General features: G+C 42.4%; 1 protein-coding gene across 1 annotated transcript; it reads right to left on the bottom strand.

The window, feature by feature from the left end:
• Positions 1-313: 313 nt before the first annotated feature.
• Positions 314-24,706, bottom strand: apba2b (amyloid beta (A4) precursor protein-binding, family A, member 2b). The gene is made up of 13 exons (XM_056413094.1): positions 24,252-24,706; positions 22,420-22,691; positions 21,580-22,185; positions 18,844-18,924; positions 18,102-18,141; positions 17,427-17,572; positions 9,284-9,370; positions 7,260-7,445; positions 5,605-5,784; positions 3,778-3,990; positions 3,548-3,667; positions 2,481-2,621; positions 314-1,675 (listed from the first exon to the last, which is right to left on the bottom strand). Exons 1-13 carry the CDS (start codon positions 24,703-24,705, stop codon positions 1,604-1,606), a joined length of 2,598 nt encoding a protein of 865 aa, XP_056269069.1. The 5' UTR covers position 24,706; the 3' UTR covers positions 314-1,603.
• Positions 24,707-24,710: the final 4 nt, after the last annotated feature.

Here is a 24,710-nt window from a genome sequence, read left to right as displayed (position 1 = left end):
AAATAAATGCTAACTTAATTCGTATGGATTTTTATAAAAGGCATCTCGTAAGTCCGGAAATAATAATCAGACTGAATTCAGAATTTTACTGAAAGTAAGCCTAAAATTGTGTAAAAGTAAAATTTGGACTTATCAGTGCTTTAATTTTTTTCTCAAACATTTTTTTGTTATCTATTTATTTTTTTAATTCTGGAAGCAATGTGCAATCCATACAAAAACAAGCTAATCATGGAAACATGTTGTACCCAGTCGGTGCCCAACCTTTTAAAACCAGTTTGTCAGAACCACTTCGATCCAGTCCAATAAAAGCAGCCGGGTTTAGCGCAGTTTTTATTTTCTTGCCACAATGACATGAAACTACTTCACGAGGCATGCACACAGATCACGCTCATGTGGTCCAAATGTACTACGATGCATTTTAGAACCTTTCCCCAGCGCTGAGGCTCGTTTCTGTCACAGTGTGAGATTCACAGTTCTTATTCCCTCCGGACTAAAAGCCAACACACAGGCGGGGACATGTTTGCAGAGACTAAACCTGTGTTTTCTGTTTTGTTTTTTAACATGAGCACACTACTAGACACGTTTCTCTTCTGTACAAACATTCTAATACTGCTTATGGCAATGGGACAGCTCACACAACACCGTTACATTCACAATCCACTCATAGTATGCATGAGTTTCAGTCAGGAACACTAAAGATGAACATACAGTAGAGTAGCACACAAAAGAAACTGCATTTTCATGTGACTTAGATATCAAAAGCATAGTGGATGCATGTTCATAGTTTTACTCAGCTCGTTATTTAAATGTGTGTGATTTGGTCATGAGATTTATAAAAGACTTCAGAGTTTGAACTCTTGTATTGCCGTAAAATGAAGAAAATGAAAAGGATATGGCGTTTCTCCCATAAACCCCTGCTGCGAGCATTGGGTTGATTCACATGTACATTATATCTACGTAGCATGTTTGAACCTGACATGTCAGACACTGAACTCGTCCACTTTTTTACTGGCAACTATGATATCAGGCATTTAATTGTGTCTTTGCCTTCATCGCAGACCATTTCAATTCAACAGCGAGATTCAATAAATATGTACAATGCAGCTGTGGCCCCTCCCCATCCCCCACCTACTTCACCTGCAATATTAGCAAAATATGTATTTACATGATAAATAAATGAACAGGATGGAACTATACAAGAAGTATAGTAGAAGTATCATATTGCATTACGTGAGTATACAAAATAAATTGTGACACATTCGCTTGATAAGTCTGTCCACACGATCTCACGGAAGTGACACATAAAAGCACTGACAGGACAAATAAATAACACACATACACACACACACACACACACACAGTCTCTTCAGCTGGTCAGATGGAAAAGCATCTCATGTCAATAAAATGGCTGGTGCATGTTAAGCACAGACACGGGAGAGATGATGAAGAATTGAAGTCATCTCAGACAAAAAGAAACAAAAGAGAAATTAATTGACGGGAGAAACAATCCTCCCCAAGTCACTGGCCAGCTTGGTTCGCCCCGTAAGATAATCGACCAATCACAGCGGACAGCCTGCCCTGTGGAACGCTCCCTGGCCATCGTTTATATGTACATAGGCGTCTCCTGTCCGGTTAGAAGTCTGAACATGGCGGCCGGCATGGTCTTCATGTGAATCTGGCAAAAACAAAAACAAAAAAAATCAATTAAAAAGGTCCAAAATACGGAGTATATGTTCATATTTCAAGCTAGACAATCCTGTGTGTATTATTTGTATGCAGGGTGACTTTATATTAGAGGTTGACTGAAAAATAAGTACATTTACTCAAATACCACACAAAGTATCTCCTGGTTTCCATAAAGCAGACTTACATTTATTCCACTATGCAACATAAACCGTTTTAACTTGATATACTGAGAACATGCAGAGGGCCGACTCTGATAAAAGGTAAATGCATGTGACAGCTGGGTGAGAGAAACAAGCTCAGTGGAGGTTTAGATTGTGCCATCTTATGAACGATACAGTCCCACACAGAATTACCCGTATCGTGAGAAGTGAAAGCAGGACATTGTTTCACAGCCTGAGACTCTCGTGTTCTCGCTTTTAAACTCAACGAATCCATCAGTAGGTTGACGCCATCCTTCCAAGACAACCACAACCTTTCTCCATATTTACAAAAAGTCTTTAGCAGTGCGACTTGTTCATCTCTGCGCAGTCATCCTGTCTTTTTGTTTCCCATCAGGCTGGATCCTTCAATTCCCATCATGCAACTGAACATTATCAACTTTTGTTAAACTTCCCCTGCCTGGTAAATGTCCACATCTTTGAAGCTTAATTTCAGTCTGTGATGGTTGAGGAGTTTCTCTCGAGTCACACGACACATTAAAAGTTTTCTACACAGTGCTATGTGCTCCATGTTTGCAAACTTGCATATTGGTATGTTAGTGTGTGTGTGTGTGTGTTTGTGTGCATGAGTTTAACCTCGCCAACAGAGTTTGAGAGGGCCTGGACAATCTTCTCGTGTGCCGTGGCCACCACACTCTGCCCGTTGATCTCGATGATCCTGTGACCCACACGGACCCCGCCGCGCTCGGCAATGCCTCCTCGCATCAGACTGCATATCTGACAGGACACGCAAGAGGAAACATTACACCAAATTCTTGCAAAGTGCTGATAATACGAGTCCATGCTAAATGTACGCCACTATGAGGATCCAAGTCTGCAATGACTCAGTAATGACATCTGACACTGAGGCTGGGAGTTGACTTTGGAAAGAAAACAGCACATGACATCCTGCCGGATCCTTCCTAATGGAATTATTTATGAATTTGTTTTTAGCAGGCAATATATTTGGTAAACAAATATTGTTCAAGGCATAACATCAAATGACAGAGGTGTCATATCTTCAGGGGGTCCAATAAAGGGGGACAAAAATAATGAGAAAGGAATGTGAAACTAAACATGCTGTACGGTAACCAATACAAAATGTACCATTCTTAACATTAAATATAACAATATTGTCGTGTATTTTGCATTACAGCTCTTAAAGATACAGCCATATTATAGATCTGAGCCCAGAGGATCGCAAGGTTTCTGTGGTATAGAATACCATTGTTTAGAGTTGGACCAGATGGTTTGCGTTAGGAGGCCCTTATGGAATGACGTTCTGCTCCAAGGCTGGAGCAGAATCACGCCCATTCTTGCTTCCTTAAAAGAGGTAACACAAATTCATTTGTGTGGATTTTGGGGGTTCAGTGGATTTCATGGATTTCGGGGTCGTGGATTTCGTGGGTTTCGTGGATTCCCTGGACCTTCTGAAATCACCCGGGCTGTAAGCAGTACACGCTCGTAATTAGACCTGTTTTCTTTCTGTAATAAAACTGCATTATATCAGCAACAAGACAGTGTCCGCGGAGATCTTTTCATCACCAACATTCTTCATCACCTCGGCCGACAGAAGATTATACAACAAACTTGATGTCCGAACAGGGACATGAAATACACCACAATATACAAAGGACAACCTACACGCCTACACTCATACTCACAATGCCGTTCTGGACACTGAAGCCCAGCTGGTACTTCAGATCTGGTCTCTTAATGAGGACGGTGGTAACCGGAGGGCAACTCACAATGTTCATTTTCACCTGCAGCTGGTTCTTCAAGCCCTTCAACACAGAGAAACACACTTAAAGCAGCGTGTCCATTGTCACGGAGGCAATGTGGTTTAGAGCCATGTTAGATTATTATCGAGTTCATATCTTCAGTGTCTCTGTACCTTGATGATTCCCTGACAGGTGGCGAGTGGCAGCCCCACGAGGCTGGTGTTGTTGATGGACATGATCTGGTCTCCGATGCTCAGCTTGCCGGAGCGAGCCGCCGGCCCGCCGTTCATCATGTTGGCTAAGATTACCGTGGGGAGGATGGAGCCCCAGCCGGACTCCACAATCACCACGCCCAGGATCTCCCCTTTGCTCTTCTCCAGCTGCAGCTGTGGAGGCCAGACAGATTGTTGGTCCCTTTCACGTCTCATCATGTGCAGAAACTGACCTGAATTTAAACCATGCCGACCGACTTGAGCCTCTACCAATGCAAGAACACGAACATTACTTCAGTTTTGTTTATTTTTTATTCTGAAAGAAAGAAACGCAGGTGTTGAAAATGTTTGTTTGCATAAGCATGCTTGAGACTTTTTTTCCCTCAACAATTTGCTGCAGAAAAGCACCGGATTCAGCTCCGTTCAACTGGCTAGCAGTCGCCTCACAGCAGGAGGGCCACGGGTTTGGTTCCCGGTCGGGGCGGTCCTTCTGTGTGGTGTTTGCATGTTCTGCCCGTGGCAGCGTGGGTTCCCTCCGGGTTCTCCGGCTTCCTCCCACAGTCCAAAGACATGCAGGTTAATTAGACTCTAAATTGCCCGTATGTGTGAATGTTGTCTGTCTCTATATGTGCCCTGAGATGGGCGACCTGTCCAGAGTGAACCCCGCCTTCGCCCAATGTCAGCTGGGATCGGCTACAGTGCCCCGCGACTCTAGACAAGCGGTTTGGATAATGGAAGATGGAAGATAAATATATATATATGTATATATATATATAGACACACACGCCATCCCAGACCATATAAAGTTGCATTCTTCATTCTCTGGTAGTTTCCGTCATTTCCTCTTTCAATCCAAATCGTTGAAGCTGAATGTCACAATTCCCCATAATTGATTGGAGAGTTGAACTGTATCAGACATTCATGTCCACAGCATCTCAGTGAACAGCTTTAAACACGGAAATATCACAAGAGTAGAGCGGACATTGAAGTGTTTGACGTGGTCATTTGTCTCGGTCAAAAGAAAATGGCGATTGTCGTGGTGACAAGACAAATCAGTGTGGCTGTAAAGAGTGTTGCTAAACAGCAGAGGTCTTGACACAGTCGAATCAACGTCTGTTGAGGCCACTTCATTCATCTTTCTGTGGCATTGGTACACATAACAACGTCTGCTGCTCTCAACATTGTTGATTTGAATCGGCATTACCATTGAATCTGCACCTCGACCTTCCACCTGGTGTTATCTCAGTGGGATAGTGACATTTCTACATCATAACCAAGTTCCATTTCGTTTAAATATATGTTTTTATATTGGGCATACACACTCAAAAGATTGACCAGTGATTTATTTATTCCATCACAATTATAATTCTCTTCTGTGTACATCTTCACACAGACTTAATGTACTAAAACAACATTTCCCTGCTCCGATTCTACACAGTTGGTTAGGAAGCGTTAGAGCTTCATGGAAGCCCCGTTTCCCATCACTACAAACGACTCGAGTGCCTCTAATACAGCAGCTGCGTGGTAATGCCCAACTCTACTCAAAGAGCAGAAACTGTTTCTCCGAAAGCCTCCAGTAATGCTTTCAGGGCATATTATGGGACCACCTGCCTCTTAATCTGTCTAATTAGTGAACAGCTCCTGTATATGTGTTTCTGTGTTGGCCCTGCAGCAAAGATGTCCGGTCTCAGTGTTTACGTTCTGCACGGACACAAACCAAAAACAACTCCGCAGAAAAGTCTCTCAGTTGTAAGAAACACATTCAGAGCACGTTTAATATCGACCAACCTCTTTGCAGTTTTCAGAGTTGGAGAAGTGAATGAGGTCGTCATTGTACATCTCCTGGGTGTTGATAATATCACTGTACTCCTTCTGACTCAGGTCCTCGGGGTTGATGCCATTGGCTCTCAGGAACTCCTGGTAAGCTACGCTGAACGCCTGGCCGATGGACTGGGCGATTAGCTGGGCCTGGCAACAGAAACACAGGAACCATGAAAGAAACATGTGTTGGGGATCCTGTTTTGTTAGAACCACAGGCGCTTGTTTTCACTGGGTTGTATATAAGAGCATCAAATACAGTGGCACGGAGGGTGCCAAGAATATGTGAAGACATAATATAAATTGTTTTTTGCTGTCATAAGCTGTTTCCCATTGAGAGAGGAGAGCAGACAAAAACAAACTAAAGTACACTTTCCTGCTCCATGAGGAGGAATGAAGAGGACTGAAACCAAAGAGAGTTTATTGTCTATTTCATCGAAAAGAAAGAAATTCATCCTCATGCGTGTTCAAGGGAAAAAATAGAAGTCAGTTTGAGATAGATTTTTTGTATATATTTGTTGTCCCAGAAAAGTAACAGCTACAGCAGACAGGCAATTGTTGACATAAACAACATGACGGGTGGTATTGATAACGAAGATTTGATCTGTTAGGGCTGAGTAGAAAAATAATTGGAAATTCCCTCCATTAAAATACACTTTTTACCAAGATAGGTAGAAGTTGTAAAGGAGTGAAATCAGTAAAACGTGTAAAAGTGAAAAATATAAACCTGAAGCCTTATCTTGGCTGTGAGAGATAAGATAGAGCATGAGAATAAAAGATGTTGCCATTTTGCAAGCTCTCCCTATTTCTTTTGTTTAATTGAATCATACAATGGAATATAAATCTCTTGCAGAATTTGGAGACGTTCATGGCCCAAACTCTCAAAATCAATACACAGTTAATTAGTTTTGCAGAACAATGAAAATAAAGAAAATTTAAAAAACAGGCCAACACGGCTTCCAGTCAGCAGAGCCACAATAACAAACCGTTTAATAGTTGATGGATGAGCGGCTGAATGGTTGTATTGTAACTCTGGCCGCCCTTTACAACCTGGCAGCAGAAATGAGACAAAGCGAGGACAGATTGGAGTCCAGCCTTCATACCGACTGGCACAGACACTCAGTTGTTCATGTTGCCAAGTCGACTGCATCTGCTTCAACAAGACAAGCAGCAGTTCTGTGTTTCAACAGAATTTAAAATGCCCGGCCAATTGACATCATGTCATGTCAGAGGGTTGCCCTATTTGGTCATTAGGAGTTACAAAATGAATAATTTTTCCGATTTCTATATTTTTGTGGGATCACTTGTGACAATGTGGCGTTAACTTGAAAATAACAACATTCAAGATTACACATAAAAGGATTGAAAAACATTCCTATTGATAACGGAGAAGCTGAAATAAATATAACCCGTCAATTAAATAATACTTCTTAAGCAATATGTTTCATTGCTTTCTTATCTCTAGATGTTGGAAGACACATCTTCTGTACGATTACACAATGAGAGAACAATAACAGTGACCATAAGACACTGACATCTCTGTGACCTCTCTCAGACGGAGGGATTCACTTTCTCTCATGAACACACAGCAGGTTCTTGATCTCTAAAACACACAAAGGACTTACATCTTCGGACTCAAAGACATGGCAGATCATCTTGTACTGCTTCTTTGCCTCGGGTGCCCCGGGCGTCGATTCGATACAGTCCTGGGAGGCCGTGCGTGGCATCCGGCGTCTCGCCATCAGGACCACAATGTTCCCGATGTCAGCAATGTAGGATATAGTACGCAGCGCGTTGTCCATCATCGTTTCCTGTTGACATATCAACCAAAACCACAGACATCAAACACATGATCCATTTAAACCTCCACCCTGTATGACAGCACCTACTCCATGTCAACTTGTACATGACGTCATTTAATCATTTTAGATAAAGACAATTTGGATTCACTGCTTTGAAATCAAATAAAAACCCCATTGGACCTAATAAATAAAATTAGATGTATAATATATAACGCAAAAACTATTTAGTGTCTCCAAACCAACTCCTAAAAACCAGATGATATCATCAGTGCAGATCTTTTTTAACCGATTTCCAGTCAATGGAGAGGATTCATTATTTTCATGCTGCAGTGACTCAGTAGACCACTAAACAACAAAATGTAAACTATAACTGGACCGTACAATACACTGGGTAGCAAAACAATATTTGCTATAAACATTTCCCAGATTCAAAAGGTGGAGACAATAAATAGACACATACTCCATCACAATTACATAATTGAACTGAAAGAATGATGTCATATCTCCTGACAGTGAGGTTTCTTTTTGTGTTTCTTTAAGACCACGATACCGTAGCTTTTAGAAATAAGCTGTAATTGTATCTGGTAATATTCTGGTTTCTGCCAACAGTTGGTTTCCTTTGACAAGTAATATTCTCTAACTGAAGCACATGTGCAGCAGTTTTGTTTCCAGTCTTTGTCAAAGCTGCACGATGCGTCGAGGGCCGAGTGGGATGGAATTACTGTTGATAGAAAACATGCAGGCCATCTTTTGATTGAATTTAAACTACTGAATGATCTAATTATAGCCCAAATACACCATAATGAGTTAGATCTCCAGTACATTCATCTGAAAATAATGAACAGGTGCACAAAGAGCTGAGATGGGTTTCTGAGTGTTGGTGATAATAAAACAAAGTGATTTTAATCATGTTTGTTCACTCAGTTAAAATCTACATCTATCTGACTAAAAAACAGCAGTTTAGAGATGATATGGACTTTTAAGGTGAATCTGCATGCTTACCGTGAGGAACTTGTATTAGTTCATGTTTTATTATAATATGCTAACTTCAATGTCCTTTTTTAGTAAACTTCACTTTATTAACTCTGTCAAGTGGTTTTATTATAGCCTACTCTTTGGTGATGCACTAGTCCACTTTAGAGTTATTTTTATTTATATTTGGACTTATTATGAATCAATGTTAGAAATCCCCTGCAAGCAGCATGGAGTTTTTTTAATGTTTTTACTCAGAATCTCAAGAGTGTCACAATCAGTGGTAACCAGACTGGAAAAGGAGGAAGATATAAACTGCATTGCAGCATGCTGTTTGCCAGGCAGAGAGAGAGAGAGAGAGAGAGAGAGAGAGAGAGAGAGAGAGAGAGAGAGAGAGAGAGAGAGAGAGATACTGCAAATGAACCATTTATCACGTATACATTTAACTGCTACTGCAAGCACAAAGCTCTTTTTTGGGATCCCCAGAACTGCAAGGCGCTCAGAAGCGTTTTCTACTTCTATCAAAGACTCTTCCTCCGGTGAAGAACTGTACTGCTGCTTCACACAGTTGCTTGTTGTAAAACTAAAAGGGAAGAGTGGAGAAAAGCTTTTTTTAAACTGGCAGATGAATGTCATTTTTCATTCATAAAAATGTCAAACTTATATTTTTCTGACAGTTAAAAAAAAAGAAGAAGTCTGCAGTTGTGGTGTTTCCTTTCCCGGGTAAGCTGCAGTAATGACAGCTGTGTCACAACAGCGCTCCCCTGATGTGTGGCCCTGTGTAGCTCAGTGTGTGGCCCAGGTGAAGTTCGGGTACACAGCTTTTTGAGAGAAAAAGACTCTTAAGACAGAAACGTGTACTTGCTGGCACTCACCTGTGAGTCTGCGTTGAGGACTTTAATCCTCTGGGTGGAGATGAACAGATCGACTTCGGTGAGGGTTTGAGCGTCTCCCTCTGCACCCTGTGGCAAGATAAAAGAAAAACAACAAAAAACAGAAGAGTGGGTCACATCGTCTTCTTTTACTTTGATTGTGTAAGAACTTTGTACCACCTGAATCGTGTCCGTGTTAAAAGTTGGAAAGTGTCGACATCTAAGATGCATGTATAGTTAAGGTTTAGGTCCAGCTAACCGAATGTTTGTTAGGTTTGCTGAGTCTAAATGTTAGATGCAAAAGGCAAACAAATCTAGTTTTTGCAGTGGTTTTAGTTTTCAACTGTCCAGGCATGAGGAGTGTAAACTGGCACTGACACAAGAAGCAGCTCAATACTAAACCCATACCAGCTAGCTAAAACATATGGCTGTCCCTCAATATTTCCTGAAAGGAGACCGTGGCTTGTAACGTTCATTGGTTCATACATCTGTATCCTGAAGATGCACAGAAACTATCAAAAGATGAAGATTAAAAGACATAATTCAGTTTTTGCATTTAACCTGTGTTCATTTTCATTTGATGATCATTTATGATTGCAGCCATTCTCCCAATTAAAAATCCAATCTGCTTGTGGATTTAATCCAGAGCAGCCTACAGAAACGGTTGATACCGCACAAATGACAATCCCCCTCTTATATGATGGACGTCTGCTTGTAGCATTGATGAACTAGAATGGGCACTCGGTAGAGCGCATACCTTCGCATATCACAAGATTGGGCATTGAATTATGAACATTTTGGCATTAGTTGCATGCCAATTGGATAAAAATTGACCGCGCTATGGAAAAAAGAAGATTTTGACCTTTTCATGACCTTGACCTTTGACCCGATCGATCCCAAAATCTAATCAAATGGTCCCCGGATAATAACCAATCATCCCACCAAATATCATGCGATTCGGTTTAATACTTTTTTAGTTATGCGAGTAACACGCATACAAATAAATAAATAAATACACGGCGATCAAAACATAACCTTCCGCATTTTCAATGCGAAGGTAAAGATAACCACTCAAATGTTTGGATTACAGCTAAACTGTGAAGTCCAGTATACACAAATATAAAACGGAATATAAAAACTAAACACATTATTCTGTTAGGATCCCTTAGTTGTTTGATAACAGTGAGCCTAACATGCATGCAGTCATAGCTGAGGTTGTTTACTGCTGAAGCCTCTCTGCAGTACCTCAGATCCCCGAAGTTCAATGTGTAAATTATAGCATGAATTATTATCTGCCTTCGCTGGTGAACACTGTGTGAATCACACAAAGATTAGGCAAAGAAATGTCTATCTCCCAAATACATCATTTAACTTACATGAAGGTAACAGCGAAGCAAGTACAAAATATGAAAAATAATTTGCCAACACTAAATAGAGTTGTGATTGTGACATGAGATTTGTGTTGGATTAAGTGAGTTTTTTTTACTGTTCTCTTCGCTAAAATAAAGTTGGATGTCCTTGACTCTGAGGTGAAAGATTATTGTATTTAGTATATTGCAATTTATTCTGTCAGCAAAATCTAAACTGGTCCAAGTATTTAAGTTTCTGTGATAAATGATCATGGTATATTTGAGGGAAATGGTTGTTCGACATCTTTACAGTGCAACAAAATCCACCCTCATTAAATCTCCAAATCCTCCAAAGCCTCAGATTCTTAAGTTTAAGATCGCATTAATTTGACTGTTATTAATAGCAAATGTATTACTTGAATCACTGGAGAATTGTTCTGGCACCAGACACACAGCATGGGTAAGAGGTTCATTTAGTACAATAACTCAATCATATATTGTGTGTTCATAATTTCATTACAAATATTATACTATACTATAATATGACACTGTATTAAAGAGAACCCCAAGCTATAATACAGAGCTTCTCCCACAGCATTCAACCCTGCTGACATGTCTTCTGTTGCCTCGCGGTCACAGTGGTTGCTTATGAATTTGTGTCAATGTGCGCTTTTAAAATGGGACTCAGCAGTTCTTTTGCCTTACAACACTTCAGGCGTTGAAAGATGCGCTGCTGAAATGTACAGCCGTTCACATAAAGAAAACACTGCTGTCTTGATTTTGTAAAACTTGACGAAGGGGTATTCGACTTAATTATAAACACGACAAATGTGACCAAGACACAGAAACAGACAGGGACGAATAAAATGAGAAAGCAAAGCAGAGAGTGGAGGGAAAGTGGCCAAAGGGTCTTCCTTTTGCTGTGTTTATTACACACCACCCTTTTCTCGATTTTGGCAGCTTTCTGTACCTTCTGGCAGGCGGGCGTTGGGACAGGACGAGGTCAGCGGATACGGGAGCACAACAAACAGGAGGAGGAGGAGGAGGAAATAAAGAAGGTAAATAAAAGAAGGAAAGAAGTAAACCTAACAGCAGGTGTGCTATCGCTGCTCTCAGAAACAGAGAGAGAAAGAGAAAGAGGGATGATGATGTGTCTGTGTGTGTGTGTGTGTGTGTGTGTGTGTGTGTGTCTTATCTGATAAAAATCAATTACAGAGGGTCATAATTGCCTTTTTGACTTTAAACCGAAAGAAAATCAAAAGTGTGCAAATATAAAAGAACACTGTAATCTTGGCATCTATATAAAGCTCTATTATGAGGGTCTTGAGGGTTTTGGTTGTTGTTTGCAAGTATCCGTTTTGTAGTCAGAACATTTATCAAAAGAAAGATGGATGGTTAGGCCCCCATTTCTAAAAGCACTGCAGCTAAGAAAGACTTTAAGTCTGTAATTCAGATTGTGTTCATGTCATAATCACTATTATAAAAAGAAGAAGCCCAGAGCAAGGATTTAAACTGAGCACCTGGGATTTGTTCTCTGGGCTGTCATAAAGAAAAAGAAGACAAGGCTGAGTCCCTATGCTTGGAATCACTCAGCTCAGATCACCATGGAGGCTCATTGATCAGTTCATCAGTAGTTCTGGTTTTGGCGTGAGCCCGAACTTACACAGATAATCTTTTGAAGTACTCTTAGCACTAAATCAACCCCTCTGTACAAGGTTCAAGCTGAGTGGAGGCCCCTCTCCATCTGTCATCGACCAGAGGAAGTTATTCAATTCAATTCAATTCAGTTTATTTGTATAGCCCAATATCACAAATTACTAATTTGTCTCGGAGTGCTTTACAATCTGTACACATAGACATCCCTGCCCCAAAACCTCACATCGGACCAGGAAAAACTCCCAAATAACCCTTCAGGGGGAAAAAAAGAGAAGAAACCTTCAGGAGAGCAACAGAGGAGGATCCCTCTCCAGTATTATCTTGACCCCCGTTCCATTTCAGAGAGTGAGACTGGATGTTTGCCTCAGCCACTGTGCAGAGCTGTAGATATCTAAGACAGTAATAGTAAAAAAAACTGTCAAACTTATTTGTGCGCAGTTCAGCGAGTGCCTTTCTGTGCTCGTCTCCATGTGAGCTGGTTTGGGTTCATATGGAGCGGATGTACAAACATGGCGGCACCCTGACTACATGTGATGTCTCGTTCGTGTGCAGTTGGCTGTGTCCACTGAAATGTCAAAGATTAAATGTAGTTTGCTGGACAGCTTTTTATTTGTCAACGAGGGACAAACCGAGGAGATAATGGTCGACCTCTCGTTCAATGGTCGTGTTCCACGAAGGGGAAAGCAGTTAAATGTGATGGATTACTGTTGCCATGGTTTCATCCTGACAATACATTGAGCAGGGAAGGCAATTGTGCATGGCGGCGAGTGAGTGACAGAGTGAGTGAGTGAGTGAGTGAGTCTAATCTGAAACATAGATTTGGTCAATGTGGACTGATGACATCGTCATTGTCGTGAAGAGGGCTCTGAGACTGAAACCAGCCAAAAGACGTTCCCTTTCCCTGTCACCCTTCTTTGCTGTTGCATAATACTCTTTGGTTGGGCTGTGACCCTTCAGAGAGTTATTAGAGATTTGGGTTTGAAACTTTGACTACAACATGTGAATCCACAGCTTCTTAACAGACTTTAGCCAGGTGTGAAATCTTATAAGTTCCTGGGCGTTCACTTGAACAATCCACTAGTCGGCCCACACACACATGCACTCTATAAAAAGGGACGGAGCCGACTCTTTCTGCTGAGGAGAATGGGGTATTTTGGAGTGCAGGGAGCACTTCTGAATACCTTCTTTGACTCTGTGGTGGCATCAGCCATCTTCTATGGAGTGGTCTTCTGGAGTAGCAGCGTCTCGACAGCTAACAGTAAGAGACTAACAAACTGGTAAAGAAGGCCAGCAGTGTGCTGGGGAGTCCACTGGATGCAGTGGAGGTGGTGGGAGACAGGAGGATGATGGCTAAGCTATCATCCCTGATGGACCCTCTGGCAGCTCTCTGCAGCTCCTTCAGCCACCGGCTGCTTCAGCCCCGCTGTGTCAAGGAGAGGAACCACAAGTGCTTCCTTCCTGCTGCTGTCAGGCTGCACAACCCACTGAGCTACAAGTTGACCACAAACACACTTAAAAAAACACTTAATCACTTTAACCACCCCAACCTGTGCAATATTAATACACAGTGGAACATAACTATATGTATTCTGCCTGTGTATATACAATGTTACTGTAGATTATGACTGTTTACATCACTTGTTTTTAAAACAAATTAAAAAAAACATTTGACTGTGTTTCTTGTGTGCACTTTGCTGCTGTAATCCTGTAAATGTCCCCACTGCGGAACTAATAAAGGATTATAATATATTATATTATCTTTTCTTATCTTATTATCTTTCATGCCACACTCATGGTTATGATATCGACATTGTGCCTAATGTTTTTGGCTAAACTGAAGTCATTTATTTTATGGATTGAAAAGTGTCTGTAGGACTAATTATATGAAAAGGTACCAGTATCAATTGATATCCCTCTTCAGCTACAATTTTATAAATATTTAAACTAATTCTGAGCTTGCACATGAACCAGTACCACCAAGTAGAGGTGGAACAAATTACACGACACTGAAGCATGTCACGTTAAAGGACAAGGCTGAGCAGTAGACTATTGAAGTAAGACAGAGCCATAATCTTCTGAGTCTGTCCCTAGATTAAAAGGATCAAACTAAGTTAAGTCACCAGCAGTCGCAAAGCATAAGGAACCTGATACGTTTACAGAATTAGATATAATGTGACCAGTTTTAGAGAACAAAACCAATAGTTTTGTTGGCATTTGGAAAGCGCCCCCGAAACTCAGTGCCAAACCAGAATCGGGTCTAAATGAGTAAAAACACGGAGTATTGATGAGGTCCAGACATAACGGTTCTGCTCTCGGTGCTTTAGAACCTCTCTCTGTCTCTGCGCCCGTCTTTGCAAGAGGGGCGGAGTCATGCTTTACTCTGACAAACACACCGACTCCGGCTCAGTGCAGCGTGAGACACACATCATGGCAGAGACAACATAAATATGTAGTGTGGCTACGTTTTACTCCGGTAGATGCTGATAACTCCTGTGTGTGAGGTAATCCCAGATATGTATCAAAACATTTGGCCAACAAGGAGAACATTAAACTATTTGTATGTATACAAGAATAACAAAGCAGTGTTGATTATGTTCTTAATTAAATCTCTTATCTTTCTCACAATATGACAAAAAAGAAACAATAAGACTGTTGATAAGAGGCATTGATACGCGTATTAATATTGATCAAATCCTCACGATACCATCCTTAACTGGCACAGACTGGAGTTTATTGTCATGGGCGGCTTTTTACTCTTTCATGCCATTCTGCTGATATCATTTACCTGGAGCCTGATCAGGAAACCTGACCTAATATTAAGACATAAGTGCTGGACGTCCCTCAGGTCTTCCCACTGGGGAAACCCACTCAATATAGCGTGCAACTTTCTAAAAGTAAAACACCATATGGGAGGTTATTTAATATTTAGAAATACAGTCAAGCTTGTGTTCCCATGAGAGGGAGCTAAAAGAGCCTGGTGTCTGGGAAGCAACTGTGCACCAAACATCAATGATGATGCATGATGTCATCACGTCATGAACCGATGTCTTTTGATCACACAAGTTACGACCAAGAAATGTGAGACATGCTGAAAGTCTACATTTCTGAGTAGCTGTTTCCATAAAGTCAGACACAAGCACTCTGGGCAGAGGAACAGTGAACACAGCAATTAACCTCATCAAAAAAGGATGAGTCAAGCTCCTCTACGCTGCCCTGGAACCATCGGCAGTATTTCCCTCAAAGTGCACTGGACTATCATCATCACAACAACATTAGTGAACAGCGGGGAGCAAGTGTTAACGAGGGAAATATTAGGTTCACATGCCAGAAGTCTCATTATCGAGCCAACTGTGTCAAACAACGAGCCCTGCGGCCAAATCTGGCTAAGTTCTTTACACCTGAAAGATCACTCATGCTTTATTTATGGCTATAATGTTTTGCTCAAATCCCAAACAGCACTGATGTCCAAGTACATTTTATTAGGAGCAATCTGGACCAGACGTGAAACTAAAATAACTATAAGATAACTATTAAGTATGATGAGCCACATAAACAATATGCTGAAATAACAAGGTGTTCACATGTTTGTTTAAGTTTATGGATACATTTTCCAGTAATGTGAGAAATGAATTCAGAAACTCTATTCAAATACAATCAAACATGCAGAATGTGCCATGTAGAGCCACCGGATAGATTTCCTACAGGGAGTTTGTATAATCTGAGTGTTACTAAATCAGCCTGAACTCCAACAAGATGACTGTAACATTACGCTGGCACCTCAGGGGAGAAAAGGGAGAACAAAAAAAGAAGTCGAAACTTAAAAAATCAGTTAACATGTCAAAGTCGTGAAAACTGAAAATTACAAATCTGCTCTTCTGTAAGGCCCTGTTCTGTGTCTCCTCTGTGTCCTTGATTATTTCATTCCCTGCACCTGCCCTCAGCCACTCTTGTCTCGTTAGTGTCTCATGTCGTACACCTGTTTCCCCCCCTATATATTGTGCCAGTCTTTCCCTTGTCTCATGCTGGATTATTGTCTTTTGTCTGTAGTCCAGTCTTTCATGTTGCTAGTGAGTATTCCTGACCTGCCTGCCCTGACCTCAGATTATCTGCCTGCCCCTTTTTGTACTTTGTTACTTTTTAGAAACCTTTTTCCTTAGTGAAGACAAGAGGGTTTTTTGTCATCCACACCGAGTCCTGTTCGTTCCTCTGCACATGAGCTCTTGCCCCTCGCTACCCGTGGTGCGACCCGTGACATCTTCAGACTCAATCAGGACTGCACAAAGTAACTAGCAGCACCAAATAGTTGCAGGAATTATGGGACCAGCAACTAAAACGTCACTTTTGCACATTCCTGTTTGCATGCCCACCTCTTTGGAAGAACCCTAAAGATTAGGCAATTTAGACCAAAGACAAATTAAAAAACTATGTTGCTTGTTAGGAGGGCAATGTTCACACACAAGGATAAAACAACAGTCATCCTGATGTGCTTCGATATTTGAGTATGGTGTAAAAAAAAAAGAATAATGATCGTTATTATGTTCTACTGAAGAAGAGAACTGCCATGAAACCAGATGCAACAGTTTTTTTCTGTGCTCACTCTTTTTGTTAGCACTCCCCCTCTATCGTTCACTCTCTCTCTGGGTTGCTCGCTGCTCTCTTGACTCAACGAGTGAGATCATATTTGTCTTTAATATGAACAAACAAGCAATGTCCACCCCTCATCCTACGAATAGGCCTAATGCCAGTGGTGCCCAATATTTGCTTCTTTTATGAACAAAGCTGTCCACAAGTTGAAGCCGATGAGTTGAGACATTTATCGCTGTAAACTCCAACCCAACAGTAAGAACCATCGGGAAGTTCTCCCTATATCGTACAGGAAGTGAATTAAGTCCCTGATTCCCTTGAGTTCCTTGAAAGTGAAAGAAAAAGAAAGGACCTGCGATGGAAACTGCCGAATATTTCCTGAGATTAGTTCCCGGGAATTTGTTATCGTTTTTAAAAATAGTCATTTAAATCTGAGCAACTCCTTCGGAGGAAACGTCCAACCTGAAACAAATGTGGCCTGTTGCATGGGGAGAAGTATGGGTATGGATAACTGTATGTGTGTGTTTGCATGTTTGAGGCAGTGTGTTTTGGAGTACCTTGACCTTGCTGACAGCTTCCTGGGCCTGCATCATGCGTATGTTCTTGGAGGGGTTCCTCTCAGACAGCAGCTGTGTGGAGCCCAGGTAGTTAGCGGCAAAGATGATTCCATCAATCAGGTCTTCTGGTTCGCAGGGTCCTGGTACTGGGTCAGAGAGGATGGTGGTTAACACGGAAGGACACAGGGAAGGACACAGGGAAGGACACAGTGCGGTTACACTGAAAGGGTCGGGTGTGTGGCGGGGAGAGTATCGTAATCACTGCAGTCAACATGCTGTGAAGAGAAATCGAGCCAAACGCTGCCGCTCAGGGGATGGAGATATGACGATAACAGGCTGGATGGAAATCAGCAGAGAGATGGCCACTGGCTGTGAGCTGACGGAGGTGCAGTGCTGGTGGGAGGCTGGGCTGAGATTAATCTGTGTCTCTGATATGTAGATGTGGACTCTCAGACACCCACTCAGGGACACAATGTGCTGTCAGGATCTTAAGGAGCAAACAGGCAGCTGAGCCCCTCAGACATGATGAGGCCTAGATTATGCCCAGACGCGGAGAAAGGACTGGAAGAGTTGTAGCAGGCCCGCAAAATGACATACTGAGTGCTTGGATTGGTTCCATGCAATTAAAATATTTAGATTTCATCATTAAACAGGTGTGCAGACAGATTAACTCACCATCAACAAAGCTGGGGAACGACGTAACCTTCTTTGTTGGCTGGAAGAAATAAAAACAGGATGTGACCGATAAATGTTTACAAGTGATGCAAGAAAGAAATAAACAAATCCAATTTCATTCCGTTTCTGAATATTGCTAGGTGTTGCACTTGGCTAACATCTGCTGCTTTTATTAATGTATGACACTTTATTCAAGCAGCACTTCATGAAATCAACCCGCAAGGCCTATACGTTTAATTTTAAAGAGCACCAGCAGAAACATTTGGCATGAGCAGGGAAGTCTGCTGACATACTTCAAGTTAATTATTAGAAAACACAGATGAAGAGAGAACCTCCAAGGAGTATCCCATCCTGTAAAAACATTTCTATCATTCGCCAAGACAACAAATCCTGTGTAAACAGTAGAGACTTCATAATTAAAATATCATCTGACTTGTGAAAACAGTTGCACAGATGCACTTACACCTTCGTACTAAAGGAGGGAGGAGGAAGCTATAAACAATAGATGGCCAGAGAGAGAGAGAGAAAGAGAATAGATAGATAGATAAAAACGGCAAAAAAAAACCTGCTGCTTAACTACCAGGACGCCATCACGACGTAAGCGAAGCCACGAGCTGAGGTTGTTTACTCAATCACACATTTACTCAGACTGTCACACACACACATGTACACACACGTACATTATTCAAGTGTAAATGACCTTCAGGAGCTGATGAAGGAGCGCTGCAACAGAACATCTCACCTCGAGTACATTGTTGTTCTCCAGGGGAACGTTGAGGTCGGAGCGCTGCTGTTTTCTGGGTTGCTCTGCACCGTTGCTCACCTGGCAGGTAAACATAGGAGAACAGGTGCGAGCAGATGGACATGAGAAGAGGACTTCTGTCCAGGCAGCACATGGGAAACATTTCCTTTCTGTTTGTGTTGCTGGTTAGAGTGGGAGGCAGAGGATCAGGTGGGAGGAAAGGTCATGTTCCTCGTGTAGGTGGGCCTGTTGAGAGTAACTCTGTGGACCTATAATAACAAATGATTCATTATTAAAAGTGTTAACCTACAAAAACTATGAAACTAAATCATCTAAATAGTGAGGCAGTCTTTGTTGGTCTTGATTCAAACTGGCACATGTTTAAGTCTTTCACTTGTCCTCTAGCTGCTCTTTCTTGTGTCTCTTCTCTCCTCACTTATATGGACATATTCATAGCATCTATATAATCACACAGAGGGAGGATTACATTGATTCCCCTGGATATCCATCTCCACAATTGCTCATTAAGATTCAATCGTATTACTTGTTGAAATAAAATCTCCCCGCCAATAAAACCTCGCCCTCCTTGGTGTGGCAGGGAAACAGAGAAATGCAGCCCGTGCTGCCGTGTGTCTGGAATATAAATTCATTACCACGAACATGACACTCGTGGTTTCCTTTGCGGAGCGAGAGCGAAACATAAAGTCCTGATCAGTATTCAACATGCTGCCCAACAAGTTGTGCAAACAAGCATTACATTAATTAGAGCCGTGTTGTTGTTTGGTGGGACGGATTGCTAAACTGTGTCGCTCTACAAAACAACATTCATGTCCCAGCTCCAGTCAGCCCGCGTGCATGCCTTCATCTGCAACAGAAAATCTTAGCGAGGCTGAATCATCTATCATCAATTAATCAACACTGCATTAATTTTCAACCGTCAGCAGAATTAGCATTCACAAGACCGGCACCAAGAGCACCGGCAGCTTCTGCCGATGTGTCCCGTGCTGTACTTGTGAAGGCAGATCTTATCATTTAAAGGCTAAACTAAATCCAGATTGAATGAAAATATTGAAAATAAGAAGCATTCGACTTTAAGAGGAACCTTGACTAAAATATACTAAATCTATCAGGCGACTGTGGGTCAGTGGTGAGCAGGTCCATCAGAGGGTTGGCGGTTCAATCCTCGGCTGTGCTAGTCCTCGTCGATGTGTCCTTGAGCAAGACACTTCACCCCGCATTGCTCCCCGTAGCTGTGTCGACGGTGCAAGTCAGCTAAATGAAATGTAATGTAATCTATCTGGTACCTCAATTTAATTTCATACTATTTTATTTATTTTTTACTATTTTCTAATTCCACACATTTCCACACGGGTTAAGAACGCTGTAGAAAGGAACATTCGATTACAGCCCAAAACCAACGGTCAGTAAAAAAGTGCAGAGTCTTGACCCCTGTCATACCAACATGACACAAAATATAAAACACTGACACACCGATGTGTACAACACCACGCACGATTTGAAATAAGACCACAGCATTGTGTCATTTACCCTGTGTGTGCAGATGACCTCCACGTCCCTCTGTTTTGTGATTCTTCTTATTCATAATCTCTTGACCCACACTGTGTAGGAAAGCTTTTATTAAAGTCATTGCTGCCCTGGTTCATTCAAAGGTCATGCGGGGGTGCTCTACACAGAACACTTCATTTGATAACAGCGGACGAGACCAACGACTCATCTCAGGGAGTCTGGAAGTCATTTCAATCTGCAGTGTGCCGTACGCTCTGCCAATTTAATCTAGTTACACCGCCTGACCCAGTTCTGTGTTAAGAATGAGCTCCTTAGTGATGTGCACTCTGTGTTACATGCTGATCCACACAGGTGGGTACACACAGGTGTGTGTCAGCATGCTGCCCGCAGGAGACGATCCTTTTACCATCTGACTTTTCAAAGATGGAGGAGCTCTGTACAAGGTGTGTGTGTGTGTGTGTGCTCTCGCCCGGAGCTGCGAGATGGAGAGAGATGAGGAGGGGGACAGCTCAAGTTAAACAACGGGGGAGGGGAAAGGCTCCAGCTATTCTAGTTGGCGATGAGCAACGTGTCATGTAACTCATCTCTAGCTTCTCCCCACAAAGCTGCCACGAGGCAATGAAATAGCTTTAGTGGACACCGTTACGTCAATGCTGTTTTTGGTACGTTCCGTATTTCATCTGAGTGCCTCTCTCTGTAAAAGGACTAGTTTTGAATTTTAAAAATCATTAAACATTTTTCTACTAGTATTTTCAAATTTCACAACATGGTCCAGATATCGTGCATGGCATTATTAATATTAAAAGCACCTTTTAAATTTAGAGGCTTCAATGGAGGTTATATCACACGTTATTAATAACGTCTTAACAAGTGGAATCATCAGACTACAACATTTATTTTTGGCCGTTGTCTGGTTGATGTGCTTTTACACTGTATACTTGAGAAATAAGCACCACTTTGTTCGGAAAAATAGAGCATGGACTGTGTCTTCTGGTTAAAGAAGAGGGAGAGTGATGTGGAGTCCTACTCTCAAACTATCTAGCGCACGTCATTTCCAGTAAAGGACAGGCAGCATGCAGAAAGTAATGTACGTTGTTGTTTTAGGATTCTGAACCCAATACTCTGCTGGCTTGGTTTCATGTTCATGTTCTGGCAAAAACAAATTTGGGATGGTCATACTGTCGATGAGTAAATGGAAAAACAGCTCACCTGCTCTGGTGTCCATCTCTGCCGGTCTTCAGGCGAGCGTGCATGTGCCTTGATGCCTCTCTGGACGTCGGGGTTGTTGTGGAGCATGGAGGGCAGGTTCAGGGACTTGGGCCTGCTGTCATGACGATGGTGAGCTTGTGGGTAGGGGGCTGCGTCAGGCTTCGGGTGCGGGTAGTCACTTGGTGCGGGGTCCTGCAACAACTCCTCTGGGCTCTGGTCAGTGCCGCTACTCAGACTCCCCATGCTCATACTCATCTTGATCTCCGCAACAATCTGATCAATGTCCTCCTCCGCCTCCTCCCCCGTCTCCCCCTCCACCACCACCTTGCGGCTACGGTACGGGGAGACTCGCACTGAGTTCCCATTGTCCTCTGGGGCAAAGTAGTCTCCAGTGTAAGCCCCGCCACGTCTCTCCTCCTCGTCACCGTCCTCATCCTCTTCCTCATTAGGGCAGTACACCTCTCTCTGTGCCTCCCCCTCTTCCTCATGGTTGTGCAGTGTGTCTTGCATGGCGGGTTGGTGGTGATGGTCCAGGATGGGTTCTGGTCTTCCATTGTATATCTGTTCATCTGGATCTTGCTCCACCACCTCACAGCGAACCTCGCCCTCTCCCTCGGCCCACTCCTCCACCCGGTGCCTCTCTTGACCCGCCCACTGCTCCTGCATGACCTGGCCCTCCTCTCTCCACTCCTCCCTCGCCTCCTCATCTCCTTCTCTCCACTCTTCCCTCACCTCTCCCTCCTCTTCTCTCCACTCTTCCCTCATATCTCCCTCCTCTTCTGTCCACTCTTCCCTCACTGCCCCCTCTCCCTCCTCTTCTGTCCACTCTTCCCTCACTGCCCCCTCTCTCTCCTCATCCTCCACCCATTCTTCCTCTTTCACCTCCCCCTCGCCTTCTCCCTTTCCTTCTCCCTCCTCGGCCCAGCCTTCCACAGCCTCCAGACATTGCTCCGGGTGGGCTGCGCCCGGCTGAGCGCTGGTGACACAGTCCCCGTGGCCGTGGCTGTGTTTACAGTCTCCCTGGTTGCTGCAGTCCATACCTTCCAGGTAGCTGTCATCCTCTGGGCAGTAGCGGATGTAGTAAGTCACACCTTCATCCTCCTCTGCCAGCCCTGCAGAGAGTTATGATCACAAACACATGTTTCTTAATATCTACGTCTTATTTATTTAATGCCAAAAAAGCACTGCGGTACGAAACATTTGAATGTAGCTATTCGGGATGGGAACCAATAAATAGTTCAAAAATAAAATCGCTTCCAAATATGTAAAGAATCCTGTGATTTATTTACATTATATTGGTCACCATCAATTGCTATGAATCCTAATACTTTATACTAAATGCCGGCCGCCGGCTAAACAGCTGACGACTCATTTAAGTCCAGTCGGGAACTATACTCTATTAATCTTGGATCTTAATTTAAAAAAATGTGATTAACAAGTTGCGATTGATTATGCATGTACATTTGTATGGCCCCCAGCATTGGCTTCAAAACAATTTGAGCAAGATGATGATGTACCATCTGTCTGTATCAGTCCCGCCCCCACATCGCTCTCTATATGAATGTGTGTGCATTAAAAAATAAGGATATGACTTGGCCCTGACGCATGCGGGGTGGTGATAACAAGGGTTCTGTCATTTATTGATGCCAAGTTCACATCCTGCAAAAGTAGTGCAAAATATCGCCAACGAAAGTGAACCATCTCCCAGTTCCTGTGTCTGAAGTTCTTGCTTACAAGTGCGTGATGAAAAAACACTGCAAAAATAATGTTAATTTCACAAAGTGAGTGCCAATTACCAGATAAACGGTTGCTAAAGTACTATGTCTGAGTTATACATGTCCTATACACAGTGAATCCATAACATGCAAGTGTAGGCTGCACACTGGAGTTGTAATCATTATTAGTTAATTTAACACTGGAAAATAAATTAATAAACACAATACCAATAGTAGTTAGTAACATACTCATCACGTCATGTTTTAAACACAGCCGATGCAATTCAGCAGCCATTACTGTTGGATCGTTAGCAAGCTCCTTTTTATAAAATAATTAGTGAGTGGTTTATTCATGAATACATATAATATGTTAAATATAATTTGAACAAAAACATTGAAAGAATAATTAAATATTCAGATGATGGATGTGCGAAGTTTAAATGCTAAAATATTTATTCAAGCACAGCAAGTTTTGTCTTTATGTATTTTGGGCATTATCTGTAATACAATGCATAGTTTTTAGTAAAAACCTGTCTCTGTCTCAGTTACTTTCAACTATGAAACACTGGGACATAAGGTTTCCAAATGTATTTATATGTGGAAATGTTCATGCTGCAAATAAAAATATCTTTAATCTTGTTTGACAGATCACACCCTTGCTTGAATTCACAAAAATAGCAACAGTGGCAATATCATCAAGTATGAATAACTGAATACTTTTGAGGATGCTGCCGCCAATGAAGGTTATTTATCTTCTTTTTTTTGTCTGCTCTCATTTACATGCAGTTAAATTCTTCTTCTTTTTTCCAATTCAGTGCATGCTCAACAGAGATTAAGATTGTTTTGTTTCCCATAACATTTGATCAAACAGAAATGAGGTGTTGAAAATTCTACAATGGAAAAATTGAGGGGTAGTAATGATCAAACATTAAGCAGCCACAGTAGTATCATACTCACCGTCAACATAGTTTTCCTCATCGTCTGAGGTGTTGTTCATGTAGTCAGAGCTGGAGTCGTCATCCAGGCTGTCAGCTCCACCGTGGAAGTCTGCCCGGCCGTGGTAATCTTGGCCACGTCCATGTTCTGGCGTGGACGGTGTTGCTGGCCGCTGGTCCACTAGTTCTGCATCTGCTGGGTTGCTGTACCGCTTCACTTCAACGGCTGCTTCTACTTCCACTTCTGGATGCTTGTGACTCAGGTCTTGAGACTTGGGAGGAGAATACTGTGCCTTCCAAGAACGGGGGAGAGGCTTCGATTCATGTGACTCTTTTGGGTAGCGAACTGGGCGTTGCCGAGGCGGGAGGGCTTTCAGGTCACATGACTCTGTAGGATGAAGGGTGGGACAGGAGGCGGGGCCGGGAGCAGCCATACTGTTTCCTCCGCTGGTCCCCGGCCTCTTCCTCTGAGCCATGACTG

The sequence above is a fragment of the Pseudoliparis swirei genome, chromosome 4 (genome assembly GCF_029220125.1).
Source record: "Pseudoliparis swirei isolate HS2019 ecotype Mariana Trench chromosome 4, NWPU_hadal_v1, whole genome shotgun sequence".
Taxonomy (NCBI): domain Eukaryota; kingdom Metazoa; phylum Chordata; class Actinopteri; order Perciformes; family Liparidae; genus Pseudoliparis; species Pseudoliparis swirei.
This window is presented reverse-complemented; position numbering and strand designations above follow the sequence as displayed.